This window comes from Haliaeetus albicilla, chromosome 9 (genome assembly GCF_947461875.1).
Source record: "Haliaeetus albicilla chromosome 9, bHalAlb1.1, whole genome shotgun sequence".
Classification (NCBI taxonomy): Eukaryota; Metazoa; Chordata; class Aves; order Accipitriformes; family Accipitridae; genus Haliaeetus; species Haliaeetus albicilla.
The window spans coordinates 41,308,770-41,328,505 of record NC_091491.1 but is presented as its reverse complement, the minus strand read 5'-3'; the positions used below and the strand labels follow the sequence as shown (position 1 = coordinate 41,328,505).

The 19,736-nt window shown below is 40.3% G+C and overlaps 1 protein-coding gene across 1 annotated transcript; it reads right to left on the bottom strand.

Moving 5' to 3' along the window:
- Window positions 1-300: 300 nt before the first annotated feature.
- NMD3 (NMD3 ribosome export adaptor) lies at window positions 301-9,951 on the bottom strand. The gene is made up of 15 exons (XM_069792811.1): window positions 9,824-9,951; window positions 9,442-9,576; window positions 8,896-8,992; window positions 7,788-7,868; window positions 7,275-7,403; window positions 6,617-6,707; window positions 6,353-6,431; window positions 5,933-6,029; window positions 5,546-5,663; window positions 4,812-4,957; window positions 3,978-4,090; window positions 3,187-3,259; window positions 2,574-2,680; window positions 1,629-1,699; window positions 301-1,192 (listed from the first exon to the last, which is right to left on the bottom strand). The coding sequence occupies exons 1-15, from the start codon at window positions 9,865-9,867 to the stop codon at window positions 1,059-1,061; spliced, it is 1,515 nt and encodes a 504-aa protein (XP_069648912.1). The 5' UTR covers window positions 9,868-9,951; the 3' UTR covers window positions 301-1,058.
- Between the last annotated feature and the right edge of the window lie 9,785 nt (window positions 9,952-19,736).

Here is a 19,736-nt window from a genome sequence, read left to right as displayed (position 1 = left end):
TTTTCCTCCTTTACACATGCCAATCATTTTGAGTATATTTTCCTGAAGGTAAAAAAAATGCAGTGGCAAACCACTCTTACTATGCTGTGCTACGTTTCCCTATTTATATTGAGTTAAATCAAATGTATATGCACATAAACTCTTGGTAAAATTTCTGTTGAACCACCTTTGTGCAGTAAAGTGAATCAAAACAGATGAATATAAGTATGTAATGTTCTCCTACACTACTTATGTCCTCTTCGGGCTTGCAGTAGAGAGAAATTTGATTTTAAAGTTAACTAAAAAACGATGGACGAAAAATGTCTGAATAGTTTTTTAATAGTTCATACCTGGTGTATTAATTAGACATCATGCGTATTGCTTTTAATCCACTGATTCAGGCATGGAATATAGTACAATACAATATTCATTATACTTAACAGAAGTTTGCAATCTTTCTGATCAACAGCTGCATCTTCACTCAATTTACAGGGAAGTTTTTTTGTGTAAGCATGTATATTTGGAGTTCTCTTACCAAAGGAACAGAAGACACATTCTTGAGCTTTCCCAAAATATTGTTATATGAAATAATCTAGCAGTATCATAAAAGGCTTCAAACCATTGTACCAAAAAGATTAAGACAGGAAACATCCTTCCCATGCAAATAAATGAAAGCAATAAACAGTAGGTAGGCACTCCACCTACAAATGTAGCAAACTAGAATAAAATCCCTCCCTCTGGACATCCTTCCTTATCAGCTGTCTTCTGCACAAGACAATGATTACTCCCAATGTATAACCCTGAAGTCAGTCAGCTGCAGAAGTTGCAAGGAGGCAGCACTCAGGGATGGGAGGAACTTGTGGAACTTATATTGCAATGGTTGCACCAGAAATTCAGCTTTAACTGCTGATTCTCTAGAAGATTATATATAAAATATGAATTCAGGACCATTATTTAAGGGTGTAGTGGTAGCTATGTTACTTTTCATGTTCATGTGCTCAGTTTGTAATGTTTAGTTATGTTTTGGGTACTTTTTCCTCACTAAGGGAATATTTACTGCATTGACTAATGCGCTATTCTTATTCTGTCATCATATTTGCTCCCTCTCCACCAGTGGCATCCTGGGAAATATGGAGATCCTCTAGCATTTCAGCCAGACTGATTCGTGGAGGACCATCATCATCTGTATCACTCTCCACAGGAATATCTGCATCTAAAAAAGCAAATAGAAAAAACCCAACAAACAGCTAAGCAAAGAAAACAAACCCAAAATCCCCTGAACAACCCCAAGGAAGGAAAGGGGGAAAAAAACGAAACCCCAAAACAACCAACCCCTCCTAAAAACCAACAATCCCATGCCAATTGTCCTTATGGATGATGCTGAATTATGTACCAAATCCTTCACCCAACAGAGGTTTTGGGTGTGGGAGAAAATATGCTTCTCCCTCATGTTAAAGGCAAGCAAACAAAACCCATCAACATCCATTCAGTGCATGTGAAATACACTGAATATCTGAAGCTATTACATTACAGCATTTCTCTAGGCATGAGTAGTTCAAACAATCCAAATACAGAACTTCAGTAAAAATATTGAGTGGAAAATAGTCATGATTTAGTTACACGCAATGAAATGGTTAAAAAGGCCTTACTTCTGTAAATGTTGACATTCTTCCTTATGGCTTCATCTTCTTCGAGATCTTCAAGGAAGTCCTGGTATTGCCTGTAAAAGATGCTTAATGTATTTACTCACTTGTCCTTTGGATTTATGCAAACTTATAAAACAAAATAAAAGCAAAGAAATGAAGCCCCAAGGAAGGACTGCAATCTGCAGTCCTTCAGATGTGCCTTCTGATGGCTTTCCTACATTTCCAACTCATTCTGCTTTTTTTTTTTTTTCCATTATCACCTGCTGGTTTCCAAATAATTTGTTTAATTTGCCTCTCCTCGTTTAACTCTAACTGCCTCATTTTTCCTACTCAATTGAATGTTATTTAGAATCTGCTCTTACTGTATCAGCTTTGTCACTGAACAAACCAGCGACAAGCATGTTTTCACAGAAGCGTCCCTTTAGCCAGACAGACACCAACTGTAAGCTACAGACACAATGCTTCCGATACTACTCACTTGTCTCGCGATTTAAGCTTTTCTTGTTAAAAACAGAAAAATAGCTTTTATACTTTGGAACAGTAAACCTGAAAAACCTGAAGTGTTATTTCTAAGATTTCAGGGTTCAGTCTGTTTCCACACTCCCCTGTCCCATTGTTCTCAGTATCCATGTTCCCTGAAAACTTAGCAGTCAAGCCAGGATAAGCATTAAGTAAGGTGCAGATGCTTAAACCACTTCCTGCACTAGGGAAGCGGGAAAAATGCAGAGATACTGCTCTTCAGAGAACACCGATATCAACCTGTCCTATGAGCCAGTATCACGCTCAAACACACCCAGCAGCATTTGCTTGTGCCTCCTTAACGATCAGCACATCAGCTTAGGCATTACACTGGGTTTATACTCAGCGGAAGCCGAGAAATATTTTTTCTAGACTTGGCACACTATCCTAGGTAGAAGGGACTGAAAAGCTTCATGGCAGATACTGAACCTTTCATCATCTGTATCCATGCCTTCTCTGTCCCTTTCTAGCTCTTTCAGCTTCCAGTTTCTGCGACGTTGGCGTTTGGTACGGTCGTAGCTCTTCTTTATTAATACCTACAGTGAAAACCAGCACATATTTACACATACACACCTTCAATACTGATGACACTCTTTCAAAATCCAAAACACCACCCAAGCCTAGACTTGGGCAACTGTAAGATCAGCTAACAAATGGTAGAGTCAGTCTGGCACTCAGAAGTTTTATATAGAATTTATATAGCATTTTTCAATTCAAAAGTTTCCCAACACTTTGGATTATGTCCTGAAGAGGCATACACACACTGGAGTTGTAATACAGTTTTCACCACACAGTGGATGGTAATTTGAACAAAACCAAAGAGTATGGTAAGTTGAAGTAAACGTATTATTTAACCACCACTTGAAAATTTAAGTAGTGAGAAAATAGTTCTCAAAATTAGATGCTATTCAAATTTTGATATTAATATCCCCTCTTCCCTTAGGCACTACGGAACTAGTGAGTATTCATTATAAAATTATATTCCCTAATACCCCTGGGTAACGCAGAGAACTTTGTACAGAGAAAAAAAAAATGCTCTTACCACATCAGGAATATTGTGCGGGTTCATCTTATTAGCAAACTCGTCATTTAAGTTGCAGTTCGCCAAGTCGAACCTAAAATGAAAACAGGTATTTTATCCTACCCTTTTATGTAAGTCTACAAAATTGAACTCAATGTATCATATGCATGTATTAAAGAGCAGCATATTGTAAGTTACAGCTCCTAAGAAAGATAAATGTTTCCAAATGAAGTGAGGAGCAAATAAAAAAATCAACATCAATATGCAGCTGTCATAACTGAAAAACTCTTAGAAGCTGCTGTTCCCAAATTCTGTTCAGTAGCACTCCCCAACCTCCTGGACCCAAACAGCAACATCCACTGAGGTGCTGTTGGGCTCACAACAGCTCCAATAACATTCATGTTTAAGCCTGTTTGAGAATCACCTAATTTGCCTAATCTTACAAAAATTTCACATTTGTCATTGCTGTATACAATACTCCCTATCAAACAAAAAGATCTTCCCTGGTATTTTAAAAATCCCTCCCATCTATTTGTGTCTAAACCATTATTCCAATCTGCACGCTAAAAGTCAATACTTCAGCTCTCTTATTACTAACAGCCCTCTTCACATGATGACTTCTGCTAGAAAAAAGATTTCCTGTATTAGGACCATCTCTTCGTGGCCAAAATGAAAGATTCTATCCCTTTTGCCAATTTCATTTAGAAATCGGAACAGTTCAAAATTTTCTTGATAATACGTAAGCCTGTAGAGAATCCAGAGAATTCAGTCATTAAATAATCATTTAATAAAAACCAAGAAACAGAACAGACCCCAAGACAAGGTCGCCAGGATTCAGAATGTGCCCCAAGTGAGTACAGCAGAAATACTGATGATCTGTATTCAACTCCGAGGTTTTCTGTACCCAGGCTTCAGCCAGTGTGTGCTTAAGGAATGAAAAATAAAACACTCTTGTAATCAAATGCAGCTTAACTTGCTGTGCTATAACAACATTTGCTCTGCTATATTACTGTTTTAAAATATATTTCTAATTAAACTTGTATTTCTACATCAAGCATCCAATGTATTGCTTTTTACTCCTCATTTCTCATCTTTACAAAAGTATGGAAAAGGACATGCCAAGCACGTTTCACAAGAATTCCACGAAGGCTGTTTCTATAACTAGACATGTGTTTTGGTGTTGGTTTTGTTGTTGTTGCTTTTTGGTTTTGGGTTTTTTTTTATTTATGTATTTATTTCATAGCTTTCAACCACATACAGCTTTTCACTGAGAAGAAAATGTTTGGTACTGACTCATTCGTTCTGATTAAAAATAAATGCTTCTATACTTCAACAAAACCAATTTAATAATTGAAGAGTTGCAAAGCTAATATAAAATAATTTCAATAATGATAGTAACAAGCAGAGTTTAAACTCTTCACCAGAAAAGCATTTCTGAAAGTGGAATTCACATAATGCCTGTGCAATTTCCAAACCAAAACACTGTCCACATCATCCTGAGAAGAGCTTTTTGCCAATGGCAAGACATAGAAAAGCATACATCTGACTTTCAAGGTAGAATGATTCAAAACAGAAGTTCAGCTGAGTAGGGGAGGGAGGGGAGAGGAAGGCCCAAAACACTGAATCAAATAGAGAGGAACTCTTACCTTGTTTGATCTTGCCCCTGCACCTGCACCTTTTTTCTTGTCTTGAACCCTGTTGATATCCATAATGATGAATTCCTCTAGTTGTTTGGGGTGGAACAAGCTATTAAAAGGGTGGCGCCAGTAGGTATTTCCGTCAATTTCAGCAACTGGAAAAAAACCACCAGAATGGACAATCACAAGGGAGAGAATTTCTTACCAAGAAATTAAAAGGAAAAGAAACCATTAGCCAAAATTAAGGCAACTGCCAACCGCATTTTATTCAAGTTTGTTATTGTACCACAAGTATTTAGGACATGACCCATATTGCAAATTTGTGCTACAAAAGCAGTTGATCTGTGACAGCCAGATCACCTATTGCATGTCTAAAGCAGAGCTTACTAGCAAATACCAACCAAAGCACAGTGCTTCTGGTACCGAAGTGGCTAGAATCATAATCCAGAGAAAAACTAGATGCCATCTCATTTTAGAGGAATATAGCTGACAAATGTAAGTGCTTAGCCTAGAACATCGATGAACTTAAAACTGAACCTGCATTTTGCCCAGGATACTACGGAAATCCAGCTTAGGGAATTGTGTCTTAGTTTGCTATTAAATTTCTATGTCAGGGATTGTACAGATAAATTTACAACATTAAGGTCTAAAAATACAAGATTTCATAAAAACAACCAAAAACCCCATTGTGCCAGCAGAAAAATCAGATGCTGCCGTAGTGCAGAAAAGAACCCCTAACTTACTCTGCAGTGTGCTAGGATCGATGAGGTGGATGGTACTTGTTACTCTAATGCACACACAGATCTGGCTCATGTTACCAAGACTCTGCGCCAGTTTTGGTGACAGACATACAACATTGTCCTGCACACAAAGAGAAAATAATTTACACTCATATTTCCTTAATTCTTAATCAAGCCTTTAGAGAAATCTGAAATAGATTTTTAACCTTTGCATTTTCAGTTGTCCACCCAATAACTTTCTCAAGATAGCTGCTATCTGCACTTCCCATGCTTCGTGGGGAGTGGACCCTCCCCATCCTCCCAAATACCCAATAAATCAGGCCTCCATCACCAAAACCAAACCCTACCCACTTCACACATTACCCTGAAGATGAAATAGAGAGAAGGTACCTTGCATATTGGAACAATTTCCACAGAGAAAGTGCTTTTGTAATTGTAGACATTACTATGAATATCATGCGAAATCAAACGTTGGGATGATTTTGATCTATAAAACATAAAAATAGAGCCTTCAGGCAGCAAGAAGGACATTACTTGAAACAGGAGATAATGAGCACAAAGTACAGCAATGAAAGTATATAGCTATGTACTACAAATACAAAAATTAAGGAAATAGGAAAATGCATGAGGGTTAGTTTTACAATGGCTAAGTGGAAAATATGGGACTTCTTCTATAGAAGGGATTTTGTCTGTTTTAACTAGAACACAGGTTCCTGACACTATCACTTACAAAATTCTTTAAAAATGAAGGATAAAAGACATTTCCCAAAAGCTTTTGAGTACTCAAGGCAATAAACATAAATGATATACCTAGATGGAACTGTACACTGAAGAAAGTCTACCATCTTCTGGGCATGTTGCTTTGAAGAATAATAAAAATCCAGGCCATCTTAAAGAAAAAAAGCTTGATGAACATATCTATTTCAAGTACTATGGTTTTTTATTTTTTTCAAATACAATACATAGGCTAAATAATCTGCTGCTTATCTGTACATAGCTACTAACGCAAGCACTTTTCCAATATAAAACAGGTTAGTCTCTTCTACCTCAAGACGAACAAGCCACCTCACTTACCATGGATTTCTTTGATGCGAAGCGTGTTTTGATGAAGCCTGTGTTTTAAAATCAGCTGCTCCAAATAGTAGAAAGTCTTCTTGTGCAAAGTCTAAAACCAAATAAAGATAAAATTATCAAGGTTATTTAAGAACTGTCTAGTGCAAATGCAGTATCTCTGAAGAATAAACATTTATATGAAGAGACCACCTGGAGAAGGAACAGTCCAAAGTCTATTCCACGTAACCAAAAAGATTTCAGAGATGTGCTCTATATATACCAAATAATTTAAAGTTTCCGTTTCTCATTTTTGTGTAACTGGTTGCTACAGATACTAGTTTCTTTAAACAAGATTTAAATATTTATAAACAATCTGTCCCACTGTTTCTAACACTACCTTAAAATACAGAAGGATATTTAGTAATTCACACAAGATCCTCCTGCCAGCCATCATTTAAAAAGAATATGCTATTAACACTGGACAGCAAAGAGAAAGTTTTTCTAAACTAAGATCAGTAAGAAAAAAACCAAACCAAACCAAACCTTGAACACAAAATGTATCACCGTGGCAGTGAGCTAGTGTGAGTACATCTTTTTCTGACAAAATCAGAAAACCACCCAAATACTTGTCAGGCTGATGGTTCTGCCATGAACAAAGGAGAATTCAGTTTGCCTCTACCTTTTGTCTGACTTGCACTACAGCTTTCCAGAAATCCTTAGCTTCAATCCTATGACAGTCTTCACACATTTGAGACTGAACTATATATTCCACCACAAATACTTGCTGAAGAACCGCTCCATTTATCACCTGCAAAACAAAAGTTTAAAAGGCTTCCTCATTAGTCCTGTCAAGACAGCTAGTTTACCACAGCATTCTGAAATAACTTCCATACTATACTAAAACTATGTGACAGACAGCTATATGTGGGTCACATATATTAGTAGTATTTTCCCAGCTTTACTGGAACAGCCCATAACCTTCTTCAAACTGCAATGAATGGCACTTCAATGACAAAATTTAGGCAGGATGAAATCAATATTCTTTCAAGATCAGCCAGTAAACACATGCTGGATTTTACCAAAGAGAACCACTTACCTAGAATGTAGTAGTAGTAGTAATAATAATAATAATTCATACTTTTTGCCATAAAAGTTTTTAAAAGCCACATGCAGAATACTGTACTCCAATTACCTCTTTCTGAACAGTCAGTTTCAGCTTCAGTCTCTTAGAATGTGGTTCGGTCCAAATAAAGCCTGCATCAATCAGCCGGACCTGCCAGTGGGAGAGAACAAGAACTCACCTACTGCCAGCAGTTGTGCTAGTACATGTGTTAAAAACATGCACCTCTAACTACCACAAAACAGAAGCTTATGGTGTAGTTCACAGCTTCTCAACTGAGGAGGTGAAAAACCTTAATTAAAACCATATGTATCAGTATACCAAACCCAATTAATAACGCTTAGTTAGAACACAGAGTCTGATCTACCCAAAATAATGGTGATGCAGCCTCAGACTGTCACACCAGAGTAACTGAATATACTATTCAACAGCATCTCTGGATGCCATGCAATGATGGATTTGGATAGTATAACGGTTTCCTCAGGACTTAAGAGCCAATTTAATCTCTAAAACTAAAAGCACGCAAATTTACGGCAGCAAAAGATATTTTGCATATTTAAGTACGGACCCAATAGCAAGAAGCCCGACAAGGCAATCTAATTCAAACCTTGATGACTGCGGTAACAAAACAATTTTTTTTGCCTAAACCACTATCTCAGATTTTTTCATCTGGTAAGATTCTGAACCTAAGAGATACTTTATTCAACTTAAACATGCGGCTTTCAGTTTAGTCTACATAGAGAGCTCTGCAATCCTCTTTCATATCGTCATAAATCAGTAAGAGCAATTGTATAAACAATTTTAAAAATGTGTAAAAAGAAAACTGTAAAATGAAGGTGCACTAAAAACGTGTTAGCTTCCTTTGGTTAATTACGCTCAACTCCCATCTATACAGCAGCAATTGCGCAGCACGCTGTATGCTCTGAAGTCACAGAATCGCACTGCAAGAGCCTCCTCAGTACGCTTGGAAATTTTTTGTTAGACCCGAGCCTGTCCTTACCAAATTGTCCAAAATTCTAGCATGTTCAAAATTCTATGTTTAATATAAATGAGTTGATCAGCTCTACACAAGGACAAACAGCTGCTCCAAAAGGATTGAACCCTGTTTAAGTTAGCTGGACTTCGCTTTATGCAATACCAATAGACACGCCATGCAATACCGATAGGATTGGCTACTCACCTTGCTCAGCGAAGCTTTGATTTTCTTAAGACACAAAGCAAGAAGCTCTCTTGATTCTAAGGTACACTGAATCCAGGTTCCTGGAGGCTGAAGATACCTACGATACAGGAAGCGTTTTATAGCACACTGAAGCTGCTTCAGCAAATTAAATCACTCAAAAGATGAGCAGGTATTTCCCAAGCTTTCAGGTTTAGTATCAACTATGCACCTACAGCTTTTGCCTCCCTAAGCGTTAAGATTTGCGCATTCCAAGTGCATTCCCACTTTTACTGCCATCCTTACCGACTCGCCTGCTTTTTTTTTTTCTTTCAAGGGCCATACACTCACTCATTGATTTCTTCTAGACCCTACACACCCACAGCCTTCTGCTTCCTCAGGGAAAGAAATACAAAAACGTGCTGAAAAACCTCAAGAGACCAGGCCAGAAGATGCGCAGCGGCGAGAGGTCTGTCAGGCGGCGGCCCTGCTTTCCAGCCGCAGCCACCACACCGAGAGGGCCCGCTTCTCCCGGGCTAGGGGGAGAGGGAGAGGGGCCCGGCTGCCCACCTTTCGCACTGCTTGCAGAAATGGAGGGTCCCCTGTTTGGGGATCCCCTCGGTGATGTCCACCTGGGCCCGCAGGCACCCCACGCACATGTTGGCCGGGTTGGGCGGGATGGGCACGCCGCACTGGCAGCAGAGGCTGGAACACAGGGAGGAAAAGTCAGTCAGAAACAGCAACTCCGCTCTCGGAGGGGACCGCTACGGGAACCCGCGGGGGAAACCGAAGGTAGGCGCAGGCTTTTTAATTTAAATTTTCTTTTTAAAGAGAAGCGGTGGCCTAGGAGAGCCGCCCCCCCCCCCCCCGGTTCCTTCCCCCCCTCACGGCAACGGGACACCCTGCGGCCGAAACCCGACCAACAGACCCCCGGAGCCCACCCGCCGCTTACATGTTGCCCTGAGTGGGGGCCGGCGATCCCGTCAGGTACTCCATGGCGGCGGCTGCCCACGCCGAGCCGGGTTCCGGGCGGGAGAGGAAGGGGAGGAGGAGGAGGAGGAGAAGGGCCGCGATCCCGCGAGAGGCCGGGCGGCCGCAAGATGGCGGCTGCCGTTCCCGCCCGGGGAGCAGCCTGCGAGTAACGTTAGTAGTTAGTGAGTCTTTGAAACCTTAATTCATTCTTATTTATTTATTTTTTTTTTAAATTATGGGATTTGATCCATCCCTCTCCCCCACCCCACGGGGCGAGCCCGTGCTGCCGTCGCAGCAAATGGCGGCAGTGGAATACAACCTCGGCCGATAGATTTATGTCCTAATTTTTTTAATTTTTTTTTTTCATGGAAACGCGCTGTATTCGTTTATTAGCACGGGGACTGACCTGACAGGTCTTGCACGCTCGCAAATCCTGCTGAAATTGGTGTGGACTGGTGCTGTCAGCAATACACAAGGAGGTGGCCCTTTTCAACAGGAATTAATTTTTCAAGGGCGCTGCTAATTTATCAAGAAATACTGCTTTGAAGCAGTTTAATCATTGTTTTAACCTGTTAGTCAACTGTGGCTGAACATCTCCAAACACTTCTTTAAGCGCATTTTAAAAAGAATTTCCAACTTTGGTGGAAAAAGTAAGAATAGGGATGTTTGGCATTAAATTTATATTACTTTCAGTATTGATTTTGGAAAGACTGTTATCTTCCAGTTTCAGAATTAACTAGCTACCTTTTGCATCAGCTGGCAACTTCTCATCACTTTGTAGAAATGGGTAAAACCAAAGCTTTGGAAGTTCTCCCTTTGTTTAGTCTTTCTGTATCTGAGCAATGAGATCACATTTTCTCCTGAGAACTTAGATTATATACAACAGATAGTGGAATAAGAGGACATTATTCTAACTGATGTCAGTAATCTACTGACTTTTTCATGATGGCCAGTTCTTAGCAAAGCCTTGTTGGGTTTTGAGAACACTTATTTGAAGTTAGAGTCTATAGAAAAAAAAAGAAAATTACAAGTTTTAAGAGTTCACCTTCCAGGCTGGCGCTTGTCTCCCAGTACAAAAAAGACTTGGTAAACTGGAGTGAATTCAGCAGCAGTCACCAAGGCGGTCAGGGCTAGAGCCCATTCCTCATCGGGGAGCGTAGAGACAGGGTCTGGCTCAGCCTGGAGAAGAGACGGCTTTGAGGGAACCTAAGAGCAGCCACCCAGCCTGATGAGGAGGTCATGGAGGAGAAGGAGCCAGGCTCTTCCCAGGGGTGCATGCTGGGTGGATGAGAGGCAACAGGTGTAAGTTGAAACAAGAAAGATTCAGAGTGGTTTAAGGAAAACTTCTTCACCATGAGGACAGTCAGGAACTGGAGCAGGTTATCTACGGAATTGTGCAGTCTCTGTCCTTGGAGGGTGTCGAGCCTAAGCAGGTTAAAATGCTGAGCAACCCGCTATGGCTTCATGTTGACCCTGCTTTGAGCAGGAGATTGGACTAGAGACCTCCTGAGGTCCCTTCCAGCCTGCGTGATTCAAAACAATTAATATCCGTCTTTTTGAATACCAAATATCCGAGCCTGGCACCAAGTTAATAGCACCAAGTTTCTCCTCTCTGCTTCACCTATCACGTTCTCTGAAGGATTGTTCCTTCCCCTTCAGAAAAAGGCTTTTGAGTTTCCCCCGGGGGAGGACAGCAGGACAACGAATACCTTTCTTCCTGGGTCCGTTGCTAATATGGCTTACCCACAAAGCTAAAAAAAACTTTACAGTGAGATTGTTGTCAACTATGCTGTCGTAATTCATTAATTAAGAGTTACATAATACTTTGGTTTAGAAGAAGGAGTTGGTACAATCCATTTGGGTTAGACTCCATTCGTGGTGTACAATAACCAACCATTCCCTTTGGAAAAGAGGAACTGTCATGATATTAAGGTATGTTTGCCGGTCAGCGTTTGTTTTCTGCAGATTTACAGTTACGATGGAGAAAAGTAGAGCTGAATTGCATCAACACGTTCTGTGTGGTTTATTTAATGTGGCAATATCCTGATGGAAGGGAAGAGTTGTTTTGGTTGCTTTAGAGTTGCTTTGGGGACTGAAAATCATAGGCTGTCGAGCTGTCTGACTTGTTTTTTCTTCTTTGGCACATTTTTCTTTGGGCTGCTTGTGTTCACAGACTGTTACTCAGTTGTGCTCCTTTGAAATTAAGTTTCTTTGCAGGCCTCTCTGGAGACTTACTGTGGACCATATTATTAAAAAAAAGAAAAAAGGAAAAAGCAAAAAAAGATAAAAAAGTGTTTCCCTGCACTGAAGTTTCATTTCTATACTCTTCAGAACCCCTGCTGCACAGTGGGTATTATATAGTTTTTACTTTCAAGCCCTGATGAATCACTCGATCTTTGATTTCTTTGATTTATGAAATAATACACTTCCTGTGAATTCCAGGCTGTAACTTGGCGAGTCTCACGTTGCAAGAGGGGTAAGACAAAGCCTGTCATTTATAGGAGCCAGATCTTCTGTGAAGTCACTGGGAAGAGAATTTGATCCTAATAATACTTTAAATGTTCCCACTGCAGATTTATTTTCAGCTGCAGTTTTCTCCATCTTATTTCGGTGCTAATGCACTAAACCCTACCTCAGTTCAAGGCACAGCCACCATCTACTGCCAGTTAGTATCAGAACTATGTTCTTTGTAGTCAGCAAGGTACTTTGTATTGCCTCTGCAAGCTCTTGTTCCCCTATGGCTTCCACCCATCCAAGTAAAACTTGGATGTTTTAAACAGTCAAAGTATTGTTATAATCTTAGCACCACTTCTGAAAGATTTTACATCTGTGTACACAATAAACAAGATAAAAAGCAGACCACAGAATTCCTTGAGAACTTTAGCAATGGTAGGTGTGGATTTCAGAACTTATTACGTGGACTTTGGCCGTGTGATGTGGACTGAAAATATTTCACATCTCTTCCAGTGAGGATCCAGTATTCAAAGAAAAGCCAGTATTATTGTAGTTGTCAAGATGGATATTTCCTCTCAATCGGTGGCATTTTTAGGAATGGGTTTATGGGTAAGATCTTACCTGCTACAAGCTGGCACTAGCCAGAGATCTGACATCTTAGGGAATCGATTTATACTGCAAATCATTTAAGAGAGAGTCAGATTTGCATAGGTATGAGTATTAATCCTGTAGGCTGTCGATTTCTTCTGAGCGTGCAATCACCACATGTCTATGGTAATGCCTGTAGAAAAAATGATGGACATGGATTTATTTTTCAGCCCTGTCAAGCTGCATAATCTTGATTTGTGGTGGTTCAGATCAGTCTTTTAAATTAATACACTACATTTGAGAAGATCACCATGCATTTTTGCCATTGTACGCTAGTTACTGTCTTACTGGTACTGCAGCCAGACTCAAAGGAGCCACGTAGGATATATGACAGGCCTGGTGCGCCTTCAAAACCAGACATGCCATCTCCTCGCTGCCCTACCAGCTGCAAAGGGAATGTGTGAGGGGCACAGAAGGAGATCCTGGGTTGGAAGAAAACAGTGCATAAGTACATTTGTGTGATTTTTCACTGTTCTGTACATATGTTGGGCAGCCACGGTTATAGGAGCCAATATAAAACTATAGTGTGGAAACAGAAAAATTGGGTTTGGGAGCGTTCAGCTGTGGTCTGGTATAAATGACCAGGGGAACACAAGGCAGGAAAATAACTATGAATATGTCCAGTTACTGTTTTAAACAGGCCAGAGAAAGATGGGGGGGCCTGGATTTCAAGCCAGTCTGGATATGCTGCTGCTTTATGTGTGCTCTTGGCTTAATTCTCATTCATTCTCACTGAAACAGCCATGCACTGCTTAATGGCATATATAACACAGAAGTAAGAAAGTGGCAATAACTGCTTACCTTCCTGGAAATAAACCTACAGGAATTATACTTCTAATGTGGGCCGAGGCTTTGAGTGTTTTTTTCTTTCCCTGCAAATGTCTCTGGAGCTGTTATCTAAAGTGCAAGATGGTAACTCATCAGGACATTTCAGTTTTCACAGCTCCATTTAATTTCCCTTTTCACCCAGGAGCTGCAGGAGTTATAAGACTGTGTACAGGCACTGCCATGAATTTAAAGGTGGCTTTGTAAATTCTGGCAGCTTGGGTGATAAAGCTGTCAGGTCTCCACCATCAGCTACTCTAGTACTAATGATGGAGAGTGGAAAGGGTGAGGGTGAAAAATGTTGTTCCCCCTTCTGTGACTGCTGCTGTCTAAAACTGTATTGGCATTTCAATGTATGACTGGTTGCATGGAGTTGTTAATTACTACTTAGGATTCCCTAAGGTCAGAAGCATGGCAAGCAGTGTGCTTAAGTTTTTATTTTACATTTTTTCTTCGCAGGATTTGGGGATGTAGAGTGATTTAAATGTTTTGTCACTTTTTTCCATTTGGATTTACGGGCTAGGATGAGAGCGTCCGGGAAATAAATACTCAGTATGAAAAGTGTGTACTTGATAATCTTCTGCATCTGTGTCTGTGCAGAGCTCACTTGTTCAGATGGGGAAGAGACCCCATTATCGTGGCATCAGTCTGAATGCTGCAGTAGTCATGAAAGGGTACGCAAAAGGCCCTGCTCTTCAGTGGCCTGGGTCCTACAAGCTTCTCTGTACTGTGCATCTTGTCTTTGTGCAGGTCTGTTTTGAGACACGTTGAGGTCCATATAGTTCCTTCAAAGGTTGAGGCCATGGACAAAAGGTTGTACAGTGAGATTTTAAATAACTTAGTTTCTTCTAATGCCACTTACAGAATCAGAAAATATGAATTAAAATAGGTATAAAAAGCATCCTATAGAAATGCAGAATATAATAATTGACAGTGTGTACAGTACACGCACCTCATTTATAGAACTGTCTAATAATTAGAACAGTTGTATAATTAATTCAGTTATCAGTCTATATACTTTATTACATCCCAGAATGAACCTTTTCACTCTTCCATTAATTTTATCATTATCAACAGCTGTAGCAAGATTTTGAAGTGTCATTTTACCCTGATTCATCTTTTCCGAGAGGCACATGTATTTCAATAAACATTATTTTTAATCCCATTAATCCAGGAACCAGTCATCAGAATGATTTGTAGAAATGGAGACAGTATAGAGAAAGAGCTTTTCTGGATGGGTACAGTTTCTGAAGGTGTGAATGGCCATTAGTGAAAAATCTTTTTTTTTTTTTTTTTTTTTTTTAACATATTGCTGACCCTTGGGGAAACTCCTGACTCTGTCCGTTGCACCAGGAATGGTCCTTGCCACTGGGTTCACATCACTAAGCCAGTAGAAATCTAAGCAGAAAAGAGCCAATAGCTTTTGCTAGCAATTAGCTGTTAGGTAAATTTAGACATCTGGTTGAATCTTACTCCAAGTGAAAAGCGTATCAGTTTGCACTGATTTCTTATCTTTCCCTCTGCTGTTTTTCAGTATTAAATATTATATTTAAGCTATATACTAGTTTTCTGCTCTTACTGTTGTATTCTTTAGGGTCTATATAATCCATTACCATAAGCACGCTACTTCATGTTATGCTGTATTATGTTTCATTTATATTCATTAGGCTATCCAAATATTTAACCGATGTGTACACTGACATTTGAATTCTGTGAATGACACTGAACTCATATGCAAGTCAAGATGAGTTTATCCTAAGGTTTGCAATAGATGTTGTATCTGATCTTTAGAAGTACTGCTTAGTCTCCAAGCTACCAAACAATACTAAAGTTGCAGCATTAAAAGGATCTGTGCGATATGTAGTGAAAGCAAGAACACCATTTAAAAACAGTTTTAACATAGGTTTGCTCTTATAGTTATATGTGTATGACTGGGCCCTTGAGTAAATAGCTGTACGTAGTTTGCATGAAAGCTGAAGTGCCAAGGCAAGAAAAAACAGGACTTTTTGTGGAGGTGTGCCAGCCAGAACAGCTGGCTCACAGCAGCTTAATTTTCAGTAGAAACACCAATAAATAGAAGCAGCATAGAATGATAAATTCATGGGAAAGATATTGCTGTGATTAATTTAATAGACACCTGAGGTCACTATTCCCTCACGTAAACTGGATCCAGGAAAGGAGGTGGCGAAGCTACCAGAGGAGCTCCTGGGACCTCTTGTCCAGTTAGAGCAGCTCTGACCTTCCAACAAAGAGGTTTTGTTCTGGTCTCGGCTACTGTTGTCATTAGCTGTGTTAATTTAAATGTAAAACTCTCAGGAATTTAAGAACAAAAGCAAACACAGTGTTTTACACATCTTTTTTTTAAATATTCACTGTAAAATAAATTTGGGATTCAGAGCAGTGTGCACAGCTTCTAGGACATTCTGCTCCACCAAGTCACAAATTAATAAAAATACTGCCATTTAACTGTAGAAGTATACTAGCAACATTTAGATGGATACATGGGAAGGGTTGCATAATAACAATGAAACACCTCTATGATCTTTACTGATGTCAGATTTAGTTTTTAAGAGGATCGTAGTGACATCTAGTCTGTATTTTTAGTTGTCAAGGTCCTGCGCATGCATACATTCCTGGCAATTTTACTCTTCTTCCCATTGCATCAAGTAATAATTTGGAGGAATGAAGTCGTTTCCATTCAGAGAGCAGACAAATAACAGAAGCACAGTCAGTACTCAAGAGTGGAGAAAAGAAGGTCGGGCTGTGGCCAAGTGAGCTGTTTAAGGATGGAAGGTGGAGGCAGCAGCTCACTGTGCCAGCGGTTCTTGAAGCTGCAGGAGGTGTTCTAGTGCGGGAACAGATGGTGCCTTGCCTGCGTGTGGGGCAATAACTCCCAACTTCCAAATTTAGTATGAGCCAAGATCTAGCTCCCAGGAGCGACCAGGCAGCTGCTTTGCTGACCAAGAGGTATCTCCCCCCCAGTTAAGGTTTTAATCAGGCATCGCCAAGTGGCCCGTTCCTTTAGGAAAGAAGGGCTCTCATTGCCTTTTATTGATTGCAGCTGTGAAGTTGCAAACTAATAATTTCAACAATGCAGCGCATGCAGAGCTGTGCTTTGGCAGAGGTACTGCTGTTTCAACTTGACTTCTGTGGTCTCAAGGAGCGATATGAATGGGAGGAATAACATTAGCTAATTCCATTGGGATACAACGCTTCCAGGGGCTGCTTTCTGTGAGATAATCTGTACTAACTTTACTGGGATAATGCTCCAATTATTTTCCAGTTCTTGCCTATTTCTTCAATTCCTTGTGAGGAATCTAGTTAGCAATCCAATTTATAGTACGAGCCACAAACATTATTAGTGCTGAACTTCAGAGGCAGGAACAAAGAGAGCTGGAAAAAAAACTTCTTTAAAATAGCTTTGCAACAGAGATCAGCATATCGTGACACTCCACTTTCAGCTGATCAATAGATAAGACCTGTGCGTTGCATCATCAAGCTTTAATGAGCTCTGTCGCAGCACAGATATCTGTGATTTAGTTTCCTTTTAACTAGGTAATGTGTTGCATAAGACTTGCATATAAGACATATTTGATGCAGTGCAGGGCATACTTCTTGAACAGTGTTTGAGAGAGCAGCAGTTTACATGCAGGCTGTGCAAAGGGTACCACAGAGTAACAGGTAAATGCTGCTGTTCGTCAGCAGAGGGGGATAATTCTCAGTCTTGCTGTGTGTTGAAGCAGCTGGGAGTAGCTGGATGCTCAGTGTGCCAGAGGCATAGGTGCTGGTTTTGTGCAAACCCAGTCCTGCTGCTGCTGCAGTCAGAGGCACAGTGGATGCATGCAGCAGTTTTGTGCTGAAAGGCATCCTCTGCTTTCTAAATTCCTAGAGCCTTTTAAGAATTACTTCTATGCCTGTCATGGGGTTAGCAGCAGATGAATTTTTCTTGGTAGCCTTTAAAAATCAAAATAACCAAAAACATAAAGTTACTTGAATTGTGCTACTTGAACAAGGAGATGTCCTAGATTCATGAAATAGGATCTTCTTCTGGGTATTACAAGGGAAAATCCTCCTCATGCTAACTTCTGTTCTTCAACAGCTCCTATCACCCGTATTGTGTTTATCAAACATCACAGCTTACTGTTTTTTGATAATCACAAAACCCAAAGCTTTTAGTTTATCATCAGGTGAACTTCAGCAGCTCAGCCTTTACGCTGTCTTATTAACATGCTATATTGTCACAGAAACTCACTTTGGTAATTAATTCTCCATCGCTTTTTAACACTTAGCTATTCTCCTCAGATTGCGAAGTGTTCCTCTTTTAAAGAGGGGTGGCAGTTTTATGTGGCACTGGTACCTGCCTGTCTAACCATGAGAACCTATGCAGAAAGTACAGCCAATTCCCACAGATATGTTCAACTTAGCAATCGCTTTTATTACAATTTTTCTTTTTTAGTGTAAAGGATCATGATGGGTCTTGTTACTCAGTTCAGCCTTCTTTACCCAGGTTGGGGAACAGCCATGGCAAAGATTTAATTTTAAGCAAAAGCATGGACAGGAGCCAGAAAGTGTTGCTTTAGTACTGGTATGTTTGTTACCTGTACTGGGATGCACTAGACCTGAACCTCAAACCAAGAAGTAATTGTTTTAAAAAGGTAAATATTTGCTCATCAGAACATGATAGGAATCTTAGAGACTATTGTACAGTAGCAGTTTCCTTTCCACTTGCCTTTTGTAACCTTCCATGTCTCAGCTAAAAACATCTCATCCCGGTAGCCGGCTAAAGGAAACCCGGTGAGAGGGTGGGTTGTGCTGAGAGGAGTGGAGCTGCCAGGAGAGGGTCCACACCAGTGTGAACTCTGGACCTTGGCATCAGTAACATGAGTGTATTTTTGTAGAATTTATATTTTCAGATATTGGCACTTTGAGTTCTCTTATGAGATAATATGAGAATAGCAATATGCAGGTAAAAATATTTTGCACATTGTGTCTGTTAAAAACCTGTACATAAAAATTATGGATGGTGTTGGCATTTCTTAGACTTGCCTCCACTCTCTGGCTGGAGACAAAACCAAGCAGAGAAAAAGCCAAAAAACAGTTCAGTGAACTTGCCCTAGAAACAAACCTGTATCCCTTGTCCTTTCGCTGGGGTGTGCAGTGCTTCTCCTCCCTCCATCACTGCTTTTCAGGTGGAAACAGAGGACAGGAGTATGGTGGAGGCAGAAGTTGGGTGTTTCGATGTGGATGGAAGAGCCAAAGATTGACAGTTTATCAGGGGAAGGAGGAGTAAGGAAAGGAGACTTTGTTGGTGGAAACGAGAGGTTAAAGAAATGGAAACAACGATCTGACTTTGCAAGGGGGCCATGTGGAGGCAACTGGAAAGGGTAGGAAAGGAAGGTGATATAGAACTACAGCACTGGATGAGTTGCCTTGCACTAGACTGGAGCAGCCTGAGGTCTGCTGTAAGTATTCCTTCTCCGGAGCACAGCAGGGGAGAGGTGTTGAGTGGCTTTGCTTTTGTCCAGACTTGATGCCTTCTTCACTAAGCAATGGTAATGTTCCAGCAGTCACTATGCCAACCTTGCTATCGCTGAAATAATTCTCGGAGGCAGGGCTGGACTGCAAAATAGGGGCACTTCAAAGGGGCCCGGGGCAGAAAGAACCTGAGAACAAATCTGTGTGATTGTAGGTAATTTGTGCCAGAGAGTGTGGACTGATAAATGAAAATTGCACAAACAATCAGGAAAGGAAAACATGGAAGGAGGAGGACAGGGACACCCTGCCCACCCAGGGCTCTGCCAGACCATGTGAGCGTTTTAGCATTAAGCATCTTACCAGTGGTAACCTAGGGCACTGCTGAAGTAGCAGGTTTGGTAAATGTAATGGCAGTTAGCTCTTTTTCTTTTTTTTTTTTTTTTCATCCTGCTTGCAACAGTCCTATATGATGGTATATGCATTTTATAATT